Genomic DNA, 16841 nt, shown 5'->3' with positions numbered 1-16841 from the left:
TACACAGAAAATAAACACTCACAAACCTGAGATCTTCCCCAAGCAACAGCCCTAACACAATGCTAAAACTATCATGTGTCTAAAACATGTTAGCTACATAAATTAAAGTTGTGGTGAGTATAGAGAGCAGCACTGTCTCATGCTTGCTATTTAAAAGCTAATGTAGTGGCACGTTTTTATTAATCTTGTTCCACACATCAAACAAAAGGCTCTGATGCCTTCAAAGGCATTTTCTTCCCCCCCCCCCCCCCCCTTCTTTTTTAAGCAGGGGGCTTTTTTTTTTTTTTTTTTTTTTTTTAAGCAGGGGGCTCTTTTTTTTCTTTTTTTCTTTTTAAGTAGAAAAAGGAGCAGATGATAGTGAAATTTATGATGTACAGATGTAAACCCCATGGCTCCTGACAATCAACATTAACTATTTTTTCAACAGTGAATGAAACAGCATTTGATTTAAACAGGTTTGGGGTACTGATATTATGTAGCAAATTATTCAAATTTGGAAGTAAAAAATTACTTTTTATTGGGATCATTTCAATCCTTACAATTATAAGAGTATTTATCTCATGAAATGTCTAGCTACAGAAAGCATGTACAATTAATTTATTAGTGCATTACATTGATCACAATCTCAGCTCTCATTATAGGGTAGAGCAACAAAATTATTTCTCTACAGTACTTCTACAGTATTTTATTTATTTATTTAAATAAAATATATCTAAGAAATGTCCAATGCATCCAGGTACATGGCAAGGAGCCTGCTATTGAAGAACAAAGTAATTTCAGATTTTGTGGGCAAGGCAAAGTTAATTGAGGAAGATTCTGTCTGGAAGATTCATTTTTCTATAAATAAAGTCACAAAACAGTAGAGTAGAACAGAAATTGATTATCTAGACAGCTTTGTCCCTCCCAGGTAGTTGATGTATTCTGCTCCCAGAACATCTGCCCAGGTATTCTGATATAACTTAAAAATAAGAGTTATATGCAGATTTGACATAAAAGTCAGTGCTACCTTTCACTTAAAAAGATATATTTTGCTCGAAGAGTAACAAAATAATGTATAATAAAGCTGGACTAAGATAGCTCATTCAATATTTTCTCTATTGCCAAACAAGCCAAAAGCCATAGAACTTGAAGACATGGAAGTAGACCTGGAGAGCAGAAGTTTGAAAAATAAAAGGAACTAATATCCCTTTTGAGGCAGTAACCAGAATTAATGGGCATACTGATTTAGCTCTAGCACGCCTTATACCACAAGTGCAGAAATGAGGAACATGAACTCTATCCTTCCATTCTAAACCTCATCTTAAAGCTGGATTTAAAAGTCTTAAATTGGAAATGAAGTTAGGAGAAAGTGACTCTTTAAAAAGCTAAGAATTATGTTTGGGGTTAATGTCTGAAATACACCAAAGAGACAATCTATTTTCCAGACCTCTTATCGTTTGGATTAAAAGCATATAGAGTGGGGTCCCAATAACAGGCTGGGGACCAGCTGTGTGGGAATGGGGGACTGATAGCAACCTACACCAGAAGGAAATGATTAAAGAAAGGATCTTGACCTGCACTGTACAAATTTATGCCAGTAAATCCCAGATGGCTAAGATAATAAAATTGAGGTCTAATTAAACCACATCCCTTGCATCTTGTCTTTGCTTCCATACGAGCAGGACATGGATACAATACTGAAACTACTCTTAGAGAGTCCTGACTATTTTATAAACTGGACCAGTAGCTCACAAACTTTCCCCATTCACATTCAGAACAAGAAAAACAAGCAAGTAAAAAAATATCACCACCATACTTCTCAGGATCACTTACCCTCTGCCTGGCAAAACAAACAAAAGGTTTCTAGGCTAACAGTTCTCAATCACAAATGCATCAATGGCCAAGACATATACATAGACTCCCAAGCACAGAAGTAAAGAACAGAACATCAATGTGCAATGTGCAATACTCTTCTCATTTTACAATGCTTAGGAACTAACAGGATTATATGTTGATATACATTATGTTCTTTCCTTTACCTCTTATTTCTTACAGGAAGTCAAATACAAAGGGGGAAAAAACCCCAACAGTGTTTACCTTCTAGTAGCACCTTTATGTTGTAATTGATAGTACATTTGCAATAAGCAAAACATTAGCATTGCATCAATAGATCTAGCATCTAAGTTTTTAAGATTATTTAAATACCAATATAAAATTCTGTATTTGTTTGCCTGGCTAAAGAGCTACCTAAAAATGAAAAAAAAGTCATGATCTTTAGGGAAACTGGTTAAATATGAAAAATCAGATATGGAAATACAAATATAAGGGTTTTTTTTATATTAGACATAATTTAGAAAATTCATATACATGCTGCAGTCTCTCAAAACCCTTTAAATAACACATTGTGGCTAACACGTCCCACATTTTATTCTAGGTCTGCAATGCCATAACGCAAACACAGAAGTCATGAATGTGTCAGATATGATACTCCTGCCCAAAAATCCACACATTTAATAGCTTTAATTCCAAAATCATGTTGCCGCAAAAAATGCCAGAGGAATTAAAAACTGACTGGCAAATAAGTTTTTTCATTAAAAAACCCAAACAAATGCAGAAACGTGCAAATGCCAAATACCTGTTTCACAAATGCATTTTGGGGTTGCTTTAAAAGCGTTTTTTGTAAAGTACTGAGAGCAATTAAGTTATTTGAAGCTAGCTGCTTGCAAAATGTGATTGTTTAGACTTAATGTTTTAACTTGCGCAGTGTGTATTATAGACATCAAACCATGAGGTTATTATGGTTTTGGCCATCTTTAAATTAAAAACGGTCAAGCTAAATGCAGTTAAATTTTGTACTTAAGAAAACATGTTTAGTCTAAGAAGCCACAGGCCAAGTTTCTCCCTTAATTCAGAATTAAATATTGCTGAAACAATCCCCAAACAATCTCTAATGAAATATTGAAAAGAAACATTGATTGCAGCCATGTTACAATAATCATCTGAAGGAGTACACTGCATATGAACTCAGCTCTGTTATGTAGCTCTTAGGTTATTATACAGAAACTGTAGTGGAATTGCAAAGGCAGCTTTAAAATATTACTGGATTTCTTGCAGGCATAGGACTCAAGATAACTAGTTATCTCCCTCCCTTACCGCTGATGGATCAATGATTAACTGTGGGTGCTTCACTACTTGGAAACTACAGTTATTTCAATCACAAGAATTTCTTAATCATGGAGCAGAATAAAGAATGTCTTCCTAAAGGTTGAAAGTAACCTAATTTTGTTAACACCAGGCTGAGATCAAATGGTACTACAACATGAAGATTGGTGGAAGCATATTTATTATGTCCTTTTGGCACCATACAGTTCCTAAAGAATTTCAACAGATTAACTGTCTTTGGGTAGTAATTTAACTAGATGACAGCCAACTGTATTCTTACAAAACACAAGAAAAAGCTGCTAATTGTACCAAAATTCAAAGATATGAACTACAAAGATGCAATAAGATGACCTTATCAGTCACCCAAATTTCCAATTTTACCTCCAATATGCCATATTGAGAGCTTCTTCTCTGCTGATGCAAAGATTAAACATAAGAATTACATAGAACCTATAAATCTATTTGTGTAATAAAACAACTAATACAGACTGTTCTGGATAGCAGCTACAGGACTTCCAAGAAAGCAAGCTAATGAAAATCTCCTAAAGATAGTATGTATAGGTACCTATGGTTACAGTTAAACCTGGAGAGAATAGTATCCCTCTGAGTTCTGGCTCTGGTTCATTCAGCATAAAAAAAAGGTAACTTGAAAAACATGGGGATTAACAGCCTTTCATAAAGTATTCTAGTGGCAAAATTATAGAACACACACTAGTCTAGATAGGGTCATTTCCCATTGTTTTCAGCCAAACACTGTAACTCTTAAATACTTAAGGTATCTTTCATCATTTCAAACAAGAAATAGACTACAAAGGAAATAATTCCAGAACTTCAAACATGAATTCACAGGCAGCAACTTAGGTCAAGTATCAAAGATTGTATATAAGTAATTTTATAAACATAATAAGGATCTGCACTACTTTTTATAGCCTGACTTTATTTAAGGATTTTTTTGCCGAATTTGAAGTGTATCTTTACTTTAAAACTCCTTTAAAATGTCACAGAAATATGGTAGCTGACATTGAATTTAGATGTTATGTTTAGTTAATGCATGCTGTACTTAAAGAACATTATTCCTCTATGGAAGAATGAAGCACAGAAGTTCTTTGAGATTTGTATCAGATTATTTTCAAACAATGAAGAAAATCTTTAAAATATTTTCTGAATTCACAATAGGCATAGACTGAGAAATTATTATAACAAAAACTTCTTTAACCTATTTAAACTATATAATGGAAATTCTGAATAGGGGAGACTTATGACTTTGTGAATAATTTAATAGCAAACATTATGATGTATTATTTATGTAGCACCATTGATGCACAAAGAATGCTCACACATAATAATAGGGTCCCTCCTTTGAAAGGCAGTTAAAGAACTGACCACATATTTCTGATCCAAGTAGAACGTTCACTGAAATCAAATGAGTAAGGAATGCAGGATCGTGCCATGTTGGATCCTTAATACAACTAAAAGTAACAGGATGAAACTGAACCAGTCGATAGAGGGAATATATATACAAAGTTATATAATTTTGCATATATTTTTGCAAAAATGAAAGAAGAGAAAGAAAAGAGATGAAACTAATAGAGGTTTTATTGTGAAACACATTCCGCAAGCATGTTTGTCCGACTGTTTTATGGCACAGCTATACCATATCCCTTCAAAAATTTGCTAATCTATCAATACAGGGCCATTACTTTTCTACTATTTGTAGACTCCAAATTATCAAGGAGTATTAATGAACATTAAATTACCCACTATGAACCTCTATCTAAAATTTTATAAGAATTATATTGAAGAAACAATAAATGATTAAAATTTAATGAGTTGAACTTCAATTGAATCTGAATCAGCTGGAAATGAATTCTCTAAAATGGTAATTATGAACTTCTTTGTTTATTTCTGAAAAAACATCATAACTTATTATCATAACAATCTCCTTGCTTAGAATTATCCATGGCTATTTGGGAAAACATTTTATGACTTAGTTTCAAAGGGGAAAAAAAAAGAATAAAGCACATATTTCTTAAGAGAACAAGTAATTTTCACAGCTTTATATAAGAGTTATGACATAGCTCTTCTCATGCTTCCACCATGGAGATTTCCATTTTTCACAATACCTTTGGCTTGCTGTTTCTTGCTCTTTCAGCCGCAGGATGTATTCTTCAATTTCCTTTTCTTTCCTTTTTAGCTGACTCACAAGTATCTCTCTAGCATGTTCTAGTTCCTCAATGTGTTCCCTTTGGGACTCAATCACAGTCTCCCTGCAAGTACAAGCATCTTACATTCCAAAACCAGACCAGTATTTAATAAAAGAAAAAAATTAAATGAATACTCAAGAGAACAAAATTTTTAAAAATGTTCAGTAAAATTTGTATTTCTTAATGACATGCGTCACAACAGAGGTTTAAGAGTTAACTTACTATGAAAATAATTAGAGCTCACCACAAGAAAAGATGTGAATAGTACAATAAATAGATAAAGAATTCAAACACATTATCAAACACAACACAAACTCCTAAACTAAATGTTTATGTGGACTGAATAATGTTTAGCAGAATCTAGCTGAAAACAGTGTTCATTGTTTATTATACTGCATATTAAACATATCCTCCCCCTAATCCATTACTATCAAGTGTTTTCTGAAAAGGAAAACACCATTACTAGCTATAAAGAAACATGAGGTCTTCAATGGATGGAGCAGTGAAAGTAATTTTTCAGCTTTTATTCTGAGTTAGGTAACTTTACGCATACACATACACACACACACAGGATTCAGATGATGTGTCTTTAACAGTGGAATTTATCCAATGAAAGCAATTAAAAAAAGAAAGGCAGAAAACTATACAGATCAGAGTCCAAATATTGTTAGTAGGCCACAACTTTGCAATTTCAATTTTCTTGACAAGTTAATCTCAGATATCTTTTCCAATAACATTTCTTCTAATAAGAATAAGCAACAACTCATCTACAATTTTTTCCACTCTAAAGCTTTCGATGCATAAGCTACAGTTCTTCATTACTTCGTATACCTATCGTAGACTTAAAAGTACCTTGAGGTTTTTGGCCATGTGTTTGCTTTTGTACCTGAGTGCACCATTTTGAGTGACGGTGGTTATTTTTTCCACCTTTGTGAGAACTGAAATCTCTGAAAAAAATGTTATTTGAATGTTTTCTGCATTATAACACAATGGTTTTGATCAGTCTTAGGAGAAAAGCTATTGTGAGCACCAAGATTCATGGCAGTCTTAATGAATAGCTCTTACTTTCCTAGTCTTCAAAAGTGATAGGTATAGCCCTTTCTAGGCCCATCACTATAAAATTACTGAAGATTTTTTTTTTTAGCAACAACATTCTATTATAATGCAAATTATTTTTTTAAAAAAACTGTAACTGTTTAGCAAGGGTTAGATTCAGACAGGATGCTAGCAAGAGTGCAATCTAAATGTTGTTAAATAATTTAAATTTATTTATTAAAATAATTTATAAGAATATTTCTGTAAAATTATTTCCTACAATCCCACTAAATCTTTATGTTTAAAAAACTTCAAGCACAAAATACATAACTGCACATTAATTAATATATTTATATACTTAGCTTGCCCATTTATTGAAAATTTAGAATTTATGGATATTGTAGTAAATCTGATTTAGGTAAATAATTTGGAAAGAAACACAAATACTGAAAGTAGCTTTTAGAAAACCAGATATCTAAATAGCTAAAAGGTTCCAATATACTTTGAAGAAAAAAAAAATATTCTAATCAGACCTCAATATCTTTAAATTAGGTGTCAACTACCTTTTCTCCACCCTATATAACACCTCTCCGTTCTCATGCAGTCCCTACATTAAGGATGTTATCAAGAGTTTCATGAGCTTCAATTTCAGTTAAAATGTGCAATTGGACTACAAACCAACTTTTAAAATGCAGAAGTGAATCAAAATCATTCTACGTTACTATCCCATACTGCACTTTTTGCAACTTATCCATAAAAACTGACCACCTCTAGAAATGAAGCTTAAATGCATCAGCGTAACACTTTCACTACAGTCACCACTTGCATGGGTTATCCTGCACATTTTAGGAGATATGTTGGTAATAATTTTGCAGCCAAGGTTTTTTCTGCTTTTGTCAGTTTTGTCCAATAGTAAGCTAGGCAGCATTGCATCTTAGCAAAATGTGAGGCTCCCCAGTGAAGATCAGTTTTAACTTCCAGCCAAATTCTTATGTACCTACATTTTGCATTCTAAATCTCTGATCCTGTATTTTCCTTATCATAAAACTCTTCTGCACTGTTACCAGTGTTACTGTTGTCAGATCCAAGAACTTCACTTTATTTTCTGAAGTGAAAACTTCAGAATTTTTTTTTTCCTTCAAGAAAACCACAAGTTTTAACAATTATAATGATAGAAAATAAGACATATGAAAATCATACAAATTTCTTATTTCAGCCTTTGGATCCTCAAGCAGATTCTGTCCATGTATTGGGAGCACAAGGTTAGGTGATCTCGCTTCTAAATCCTGAAATCTCATTCCTGAAAACAAAGAAAAGATAAATTTTTGTCATGCTGAATGAAAAAGCATTTAACAAAACAACAAGCTCTATACAGTACAAACACTTACAACTCCTATATAGACGCTATGAAAATTATTTTTACATCAAATTCAGATGGAAAGTGATAATCGGAGTATCTACAACATAGCTGCCATAAAATTTGAACCATGGGTGATACAGCATGCACTGTTAAAGAGAAAGGTTAAAAACAAGTCTTCAAATGTTTTTGTTAGAAAATTTTACTTTTAAAGACAGAGAACAGAGATGGTGTCTTCAAAGAAGAACAATATCAATATTATTAAATAGGAACATGAACTTGTAACCACTTTTTCTCTGATAGCACTTTCTTTACAAAATCACAAGTGTCATTGACCTGGACAAGTAACTACAGGACCATTTTTAGCAGCACTGCAAATTATTTCCTTATGTTCTTTAGGAGCATACCAAGTCCCTGGTGAAGAAGAAAAGTGAGAAATTACTTAAGGAAGAATTGTTAGTTAAGGAGCAAAAGCAATGGTTTTTCCAAATCTCTTCCTCCTACTTCTTTTTCTTCAGCAAGAAGAAATTAATAAAGTTTTGACGTGGGACCAAACTATGCATTAAATTTCAAATACACCATTAAGGCTGCCATCCCTCAGTTCCAAAACTGAGTCATTCAGGTTCAAGGTACAACAATACCACCAGGTTCACAAAACAAGTGAAAAAAATTTACCTACTTGGCCTTTGTGCTGAGGTAACTTGATTTATTTATATGTTTTGAATTTTGATCTTTTATTAAGGTAGTTGTGCTATATACATGTGTATATATATGCCTGGAGCATGTATTTTTAATTTTTGTTCAAATCATGATATATCTTAGATGGTTGTACTCAATAAAGAATCTAATGAGAGAAACCAGTGAGTACTTAGCGAACATTCATACCTGACCACATCTTTTGGATTGACTTGCTATGGTATTTATAAATCAGCCAAACACAAAGCAGATACAGTAAGGTATATTTATTATTTGTGGATTTGTCTTGCCTCTTCATACCTTGGAGACAGCTAAGTGCTCCTGAATTTTTCCAGATATTTTATTTTTGGATAATTGCTCTGAATATTTTCTGATCTGTGCTAAAAATATTTTGAGATTCAGCCTTATGGTTTCACAGAGCAATCTAAGAGTCCAGCAGTCTTCACAGATAGGAGGCACATACCTGACACTAGACTGCTAGGTTTATCATCATTAATCAAAAGGGCAGGATGAGAAAACATGCAAGGGAAATACATGAAACATCCTATGCTAATGAATACTACAGAAAATATTCTCTGACCTCCTGGAAGACAACACTACTGTGTTCAAGTTCTGACTATTGGTTAGTAGATTTTTAATAATAGTCTTCACCTTAGAAAGTGTGTTCAATAAACTGCATATTCATAGCACTCAAATTATCAGAATCCGTTCTAGTTTGGACAAGGTCTTAGAACTGAGATGTGAATTTCTGTGAAATTTCTGAACATTATTCCCTGAACTGGATGTTCTGTGGACAACTTTTCCTTTTTTTTTTTTTTTTTTTTTTTTGTTCCCCCCCCCCCCCCCCCCCCTCCTCATGTTCTCTTCAGTTTAAGAACCACTGCTTCAATCCTAGGTCTGCACAGGACATCTTTGATCTGGAACTGTTCTTATGCCAAGAGAAGTCCTCACAGCATGCCAGATCAACATTTGATCTTTAATCCTTGAACCAAGTTGCCCTTTTCTCTCTGCTAGCACTGGGCCTAAATAAATTTGTTATATTTCTACACTATGTTTGCACTGTTAAAACAAACAAAGAAAAATTGATTTTGGGAATAAAACTGCCCAATTCATGATTGTCCTGGTTTTGGCTGGGATGGAGTTAATTTTCTTTCCGGCAGCTGGTATAGTGTTATGTTTCAGGTTTAGTAGGAGAAGAATGTTGATAGCATACTGATGTTTACAGTTCTTCCTAAGTGGTCTTTACACTAAGTCAAGTATTTTTTAGCTTCTCATGCCCTGTCAGCAAGAAGACTGGAGGGGCACAAGAAGTTAGGAGGGGACACAGCCAGGGCAGCTGACCCAAAGTGGCCAAAGGGATATTCCATACCATATGACATCATGGCCAGTATGTAAACGGGTGGTGGGGGGCAGGTGCCCAGCCGGGGCAGATCACTGCTCGGGAACTGACTGGGCATCAGTTGGCGAGTGGAGAGCAACTGCATAGTGCATCACTTGTTTTGTATATCCCAATTCTTTTTTTATTATTATTGTCATTTTATTATTGTCATCATTATTATTATTTTCTTCCTTTCTGTCTTATTAAACTGCCTTCATCTCAACCCATGAGTATTACTTTTTTTCGATTCTCTCCCCCATCCCACTGCGGGGGGTGGGGGTGGGTGGAATTAACAAGCAACTGCATGGTCCATAGTTGCTGGTCAGGCTTAAACCACGACAATGATATAAAGTATGAAAATATAGGTGTTATTAAAATGTCAAAACTTGTACTATATTCAAATTAAAAAGTAAAGAAGAACCAATTGCTTTTTATTGCCTGTCTAAAAACATGAGAATTATTTCTGTTTTCATATACCTGAATAATCAATGTAACCAAAATAAAGACTGGTGGGAAGGTGAGATGGAGTAAGAAACCATTATATAACTGTCCATCAGCCTGATCCATAGTTTATAGAAGTTAAGGAGAGAATTCTGCTGACTCAGTTTTGAATCATGACTGCCCTGGTTTCAGCTGGGATAGAGTTAACTGTCTTCCTAGTAGCTGGTACAGTGCTATGTTTTGAGTTCAGTATGGGAAGAATGTTGATAACACACACTGATGTTTTCAGTTGTTGCTCAGTAGTGTTTAGGCTAAAGTCAAGGGTTTTTTCAGCTTCTCATGCCCAGTCAGCGAGAAAGCTGGAGGGGCACAAGAAGTTGGCACAGGACACAACCAGGGCAGCTGACCCAAAGTGGTCAAAGGGATATTCCACACCATGTGACATCCCATCTAGTTTAGGAACTGGGAAGTGGGGGGCGGGGAATCACCGCTCCGGGACTAGCCGGGTGTCGGTCGGCGGGTGGTGAGCAATTGCCCTGCACATCATTTGTACATTCCAATCCTTTTAGTACTAATGTTGTCATTTTATTAGTGTTATCATTATTAGTTTCTTCTTTTCTGTTCTATTCAACCATTCTTATCTCAACCCAGGAGTTTTACTTTTTTTCCCCGATTTTCTCCCCCATCCAGTGGGATGGGGGGGAGGGGAGTGAGTGAGCGGCTGCGTGGTTCTTAGTTGCTGGCTGGGCTTAAACCAGGACAATGGCTATAGCTGTCTTTTTTTTTTTTTTTTTAAACACATTATCTGTACAGTGTATAAGTTAACTGAATACAACTACCTCTACAAATGTTCATATGAAAATAGAAAGGTTTTAAAGTGTAACTTCCAAATGTGGCTACCATAAATAAAGGACTAAGAGTGAGACTGCCTTAAGCAGCAAGTCTTGACAGTAAAAAGCATCATTAAAGATGGCTGCATTGTGGTATTTGCTTTCGAAAGTCCACACATGTAATAGATTTTTCAAGTCTGCAGTGTTGTGCACACATGTATCAAGAGACTAGAGCAAACCTTGAAATTAAAAAAGGAAAAACATGTTGAACCAAACTACAGATGTAAAACTTTGTTATAACATGATAACGCTAAACTTTTTCATATACTCCTTTTATAAGTCTTTAACATGCACAGAAGTGATACTAAAAAAGTCCCCTGGTTTTAACTATTAGATAAGTTGCTTGATAACTACTTTATTTTCAAATGTGTACTTTTGTTTTCCCCATACCACTGCAGATTCTCAAAACAAGGACTTCAAAGGCAAACAAGTTATCATGACTGCTATAAATAAATACAAGAATAAGAACAATCTTTCTGCCTACAGGTACTATTGCTCACTGACGAACAGAAGAGAGTATGTTCACTTGCTACAGTGAAGCAATACTTAATGGTACCTATATAAACTACTATTTTTAATAAACGTGAATTATACCTTTCTTTGCGTGCTCCGGCATGTCAGCAGCCTCACTCACTTTTTTGAGACCAGTGTTAATACGAGATTGAACATAGCTGTACGAACAAGGCCTATGGCCTTGAATCTGGAGCTGCTGTTTAGTTGAAATGAGTTTGGTGCGGAGGCTCTCGTTTTGTTTCTCAAGTTCACGAACTCTCTCTTGCAAATGCTCAATCATTTCTTCCAGCTCCACAGCCTGACCCAGCCGCTTGGGGCCGCCACCAACCTGTTCAGACCTTTTTTTATCATTAACAAGCCGGATTAACTTAGTGGCCATTCTGGGGAAAATAATAAAAAAAGATGAAAAAGAATGTGAAAAGTCAGCATAAAAAGCATTCTGTTGAAAGGAACATAATCACTGTGAAGACTTCAGCATAGAACCTGAATAATAAATTTCAGGTTTTGATATAACTATTACTGCCCGTGAAGAACTCTTTGAAGATAATTGAAACCACTGTGCAGCAATCTGCTTTATAGCACTGACAAATAACAGTTTCCTAAGGCTTATCATTTAAGGTTAGTAAAGGGAGGACACATATTTACTCCATATGCTGCTTAAATGTAATTTTTAACACATGACCTTATATAGGAACCTCTGCATGCTGTTAAGTAAAGTTACAGATTTGGGACGTGGCGGGGCAAACTATAAAAGTTACAATTCCACAAAACATCCAATGATTGAAAGAATGCTAATAATATGCAACATTCCAATGATATGTCTTTTCTAGTATTTAAATATTATTTCAGTTCTAAAGTGGTTAAAATATATAGGTGGAGATATTTAAGAAGGTACTCCGGAAAAAGAGACTTAATAGTTCTCGTTACCATACTCAATTTTATACTTCGGAAATATTACCAGTGTGCTTCAGAAAAGGAACGGTTAGCTGAAGAATATAATTAGATACAGAGGGTATGGTTTTCATCTGTCTTTAAAAGGATACAAATTTTGCTTTTGGCATCTCAAGAGTTGTACCTTTGATTTCCTTTAGTTTTGATAAACATTGGTAAGCTAGAACAAAAGGCAGAGAGGGCACATGGGAGTGATGTAATATACAAGAACAGAAAACATACCCAGCAGTGAATGGAAAAAACTTGGCATATAAAGAAAGAAAAGGTGGCTTTGATGATAGAGACAAGTTCAAGACTTTACAAAATTGGTCGCACATCTTCAAGACCTGTATCTAGTTTACAGAGAATCTATTTTTGCAGGCCCAGAAAGAAAACTGAAAATAAGGACACACTTCATTTGTTTAAAGGGGCTTGTTTTATTTTTGTATACTTGTGGACAGAAGCTTCTATTTAAAAGAACAAAAGTGAAACAAAAAAAATCCGTAATAACTTTAGGATGTCACAGAATGTTTCTTGCCTGTAAGCAAGTTTTTTTGTTTATTTGGTTTTTTCCAATGTACTACTGCAAATTCATTCCAAACTTTTAGTTACAAGGGTTTTGGCATGAGGCATGCTGGGAAAGAAATAGAGCTTGAGGAGTTAAGATTTTTCCTCTAGCAGTCTAGACGAACACTGTATTTTATATTTTCTGTGCCTTAAAATATTAATTCAGGTATTCCAATTTGGACATTCCATGTAAATTTACCTAAGTGGATGATGAGTGCATTTGATAGATCATCTAACAAACACACGAAATGCCATTTGGAATAAGCAAACAATTCATTTGTTCCACCACCTTGTATTTGACAATAGCCTGACAGAAAAGATGGAAGTTCTGTCATGCTGGTCAATTTGATCCTGACTCACTAAATACCAAGTCAAAAGGAAAGAATGTTTTGGACTTCAGAAAAGTATGAAATAGTCCCACCTACAGAGGCAGTATCTTCAGATGCCCTTTCGTTAATTGGTTAGCTTCTGTCCAGAAGCTAGCTGCTTAGATGCAGCAACATTTTATTAGCTGTTTAACATCTGTCAGTGACATAGACAGTGGGATTGAGCGCACCCGCAGCAAGTTCGCCGATGACACCAAGCTGTGTGGCGAGGTTGACACACTGGAGGGAAGGGATGCCATACAGAGGGACCTTGGCAGGCTTAAGAGGTGGGCCCATGTGAACTTCATGAAATTCGACAAGGCCAAGTGCAAGGTCCTGCACATGGTTTGGGGCAATCCCACACACAAATACAGGCTGGGCAATGAGTGGATTGAGAGCAGCCCTTCGGAGAAGGACTCAGGGGTATTAGTGGATGAAAAACTGAATATGAGCCAGCAATATGCACTCACAGTCCAGAAAGCCAATCACATTCTGGGCTGCATCAAAAGAAGTGTGGCTAGCAGGTTGAGGGAGGTGATTCTGACCCTCTACTGCACTCTTGGGAGGACCCCACATGGAATACTACGTTCATCTCTGGGGTCCCCAGCATAAGAAGGACATGGACCTGTTGGAGCAAGTCCAGAGGAGGGCCATGAAGACGATCAGGGGGCTGGAGCACCTCCCTGATGAGGACAGGCTGAGAGAGTTGAGGTGTTTTAGCCTGGAGAAGAGAAGGCTCCAGGGAGACCTTATAGCAGCCTTCCAGTACCTAAAAGGAGGCCTACTGGAAAGACGGGGAAGGACTCTTTAACAGGAAGTTTAGTGATGGGATGAAGGGTAATGGTTTTAAACTGAAAAGAGAGTAGATTCTATTAAATTTTAGGAAAAAATTCTTTACTCTGAGGGTGGTGAGACACTGGAATGGGTTGCCCAGAGAAGTTGTGTATGTCCCATCCCTGGAAATGTTCAAGGCCAGGTTGGATGGGGCTTTGAGCAACCTGGTCTAGTGGAAGGTGTCCCTGCCCGTAGCGGGGGGGTTTGAACTAGATCATCTTCAAGGTCCCTTCCAACCCAAACCATTCTATAAGTAATTTTGGATTAATTAGCCCTCCTGGAATACAGCAATACCATGAACAGTTCTGCTGAGTCCAGCATAGCATTAAGTTTAACAATAAGCCTAAAGTTGCTTGCATATGTTTGGGTACACTGGGTACTGTGCTCCCTATGGTACTTGGGACTTCTTCAACAAAGTTATCTATTACCCTGAATAAAGGAGAGCTGATCATAATTGTAAAGATATTTTAGTGCTAACTAGGGCCCATCTAAAAGGCTAGATATCAACTTCTTGGAGGACAGAGAAGGACAAAAAAGGGGCAGAATCTCTCTCTACAGGCCCTTTGATTCTAGGATGAAATTCCTGATGAATAATTAGGCTTTTATAGCCTCTTCTTCAGTTCTCAGAATACCTGTTATATTTGTACTCAGACAGCATAGCTATGAACCCAAGGTACCAATTCCGAAGTGGTGGATAGCAGTGTACCTCTCTACATGGAGAGCTAATACTGTCCACTGCAAAAAATACCCCATATACCACAAAGACAACCTGAAATCAATACAAAAAATTAATTCCAATGAGTGTCTTCTGCTGCTGCTTTGAAAAGTACTCTGAGAGAAATCAGCACGATTTTTAATTTGTTGATAATGCTTTGAAGGGCAAAAATGTTACTGTGAGCTAAAATAAAAACAGTAAAACCCATACCTTTTGATTTTCTCCTCTTGCTTATTTGCATGCTGTTTGAGTAAGATGTTCTCATCATGTAAACGAAGAAATCTGTCTTCCAGTTCCTCTCGACTGATTCGTGATACAGCTTGTCGAGCTTTTACATTCTGTGTAGTTGATGATTCTACCCAAACCAAGACAACCTAAAATTACCTTCAATACATTATACAACATGTAATCCAAAGTCTAACTAATTTTGAAATACTGAAAAAAAATATGAAAATTTTAAAGTAACTTGATATTTTACACTTGTATGACTCTGTTGATTAATTTTTTCAGATTTATTGGCATATTAATCACTTCCTTTTTCCTCCCTCTTACAGATGAAATAAGTAATTCAAATGATATAGCAAACCGACTACCTACTAGATAACACAAAGGAAATAGTTAAGCAAGTAACAAGGTACTGTCAAACATACTACTTAAAAAAAATAACATGAACATTACCACGGAGATGCTTTTTAATCTGTTTCAAAGTTAACATACTCTCTTGAAGCTTGAAAAAATTAACTCATAATTCTGTAAATTTTACTCAGATACAAGACTGAGCCCAGTAGTTCCATTCTAATAGCAGCTGAGTAACATATCAGAATTGCATAGTACTTTTGGTTCCCATTTTGTTAAGTGGGTCTGGCCTTGTCCTCAATTCAGCAAAAAAGTCCTCTTTTCTTCTGGAAGGATGAACTTGATAGCTCAATGACATTTCCAGTTTTTAGCACCTCCTAGCAACTCCCCTCTTATGAACACAGAATGGGTCATAGTATCTTTCAGAACTTAACCCAGATTTTGAATGGTATTTGAACTTAATTTTGTGAGTGGGAATGTCAGAAACATTTTTAGAAACAAACTTAAGAAGCCACCGATCAAAGTCTGTAACTGTAATAAATAGCAGCTGGTACAAACCTTGTAATCCTCCAATTCCAGCTAGAGTTAGACCTACATCTCTCACAGGCAGGTCCCCCACAGTTTCATCAGCTGGAACAGACATAGCTTATCTATGGATAACAAAATTCAAATGAAATTCTTCTTCATCTGTAACTTAAACTGCAAGACTAGAATGAACTACAATACATCGTATAAAATGAAGGAAAAAGTAATGACAGATTCACTGAAAAGACAGATTCGTACATTACTGTAAATGCTCCTATCTCAATTGTATCGCTTAGAGGACAACCTCAACTTTCAAGTTAAATGTTAAAACAGTTTTAATCTGTGCACAAAATATGGCTTCTTTGTTATGCAATAGCTCCAACTGTATTTAATGTATGTAGAATTAGATTTTTCTAAGAATAAGATTTTTCTAATCTAAGAATTAGATTTTTTTTTGTCTTCAGCGGTCTTCAGCAATCTTTGGGCTAAGGCCATATTTTTAAGTGCATGTGGGAGGGGGACCTGGGCGGGGGGGTGTTCATTTTGTTTGTTCATTTTCAGACAGGTCAAAGCTTAAGGCATCAACTGGTAGATAACTAATGCCATCTTCTACATTTTGAATGGGACTCTTTGAAACGGAGGTGCTGGGGGTTATGAAGTCATTTCAGTATTGC

At 35.7% G+C, this 16841-nt stretch overlaps 1 protein-coding gene across 1 annotated transcript in view; it reads right to left on the bottom strand.

Annotated features, from left to right (window-relative positions):
* RPGRIP1L (RPGRIP1 like) overlaps positions 1–16841 on the bottom strand; it is an 83828-nt gene that overhangs the window by 62980 nt on the left and 4007 nt on the right. The window contains exons 3-8 of the mRNA XM_049806740.1: positions 16201–16292; positions 15277–15421; positions 11737–12035; positions 8074–8151; positions 7581–7680; positions 5265–5408 (exon numbers count right to left, since the gene is read on the bottom strand). Of these exons, the coding sequence (XP_049662697.1) occupies positions 5265–5408; positions 7581–7680; positions 8074–8151; positions 11737–12035; positions 15277–15421; positions 16201–16285 (851 nt within the window). The 5' untranslated portion in view covers positions 16286–16292. The remainder of the gene's footprint in view (positions 1–5264; positions 5409–7580; positions 7681–8073; positions 8152–11736; positions 12036–15276; positions 15422–16200; positions 16293–16841) is intronic.

This window comes from Accipiter gentilis, chromosome 7 (genome assembly GCF_929443795.1).
Source record: "Accipiter gentilis chromosome 7, bAccGen1.1, whole genome shotgun sequence".
Taxonomy (NCBI): Eukaryota; Metazoa; Chordata; class Aves; order Accipitriformes; family Accipitridae; genus Astur; species Astur gentilis.
The sequence above is the reverse complement of the archived record's forward strand: the minus strand, read 5'-3'. Positions and strand labels throughout refer to the sequence as shown.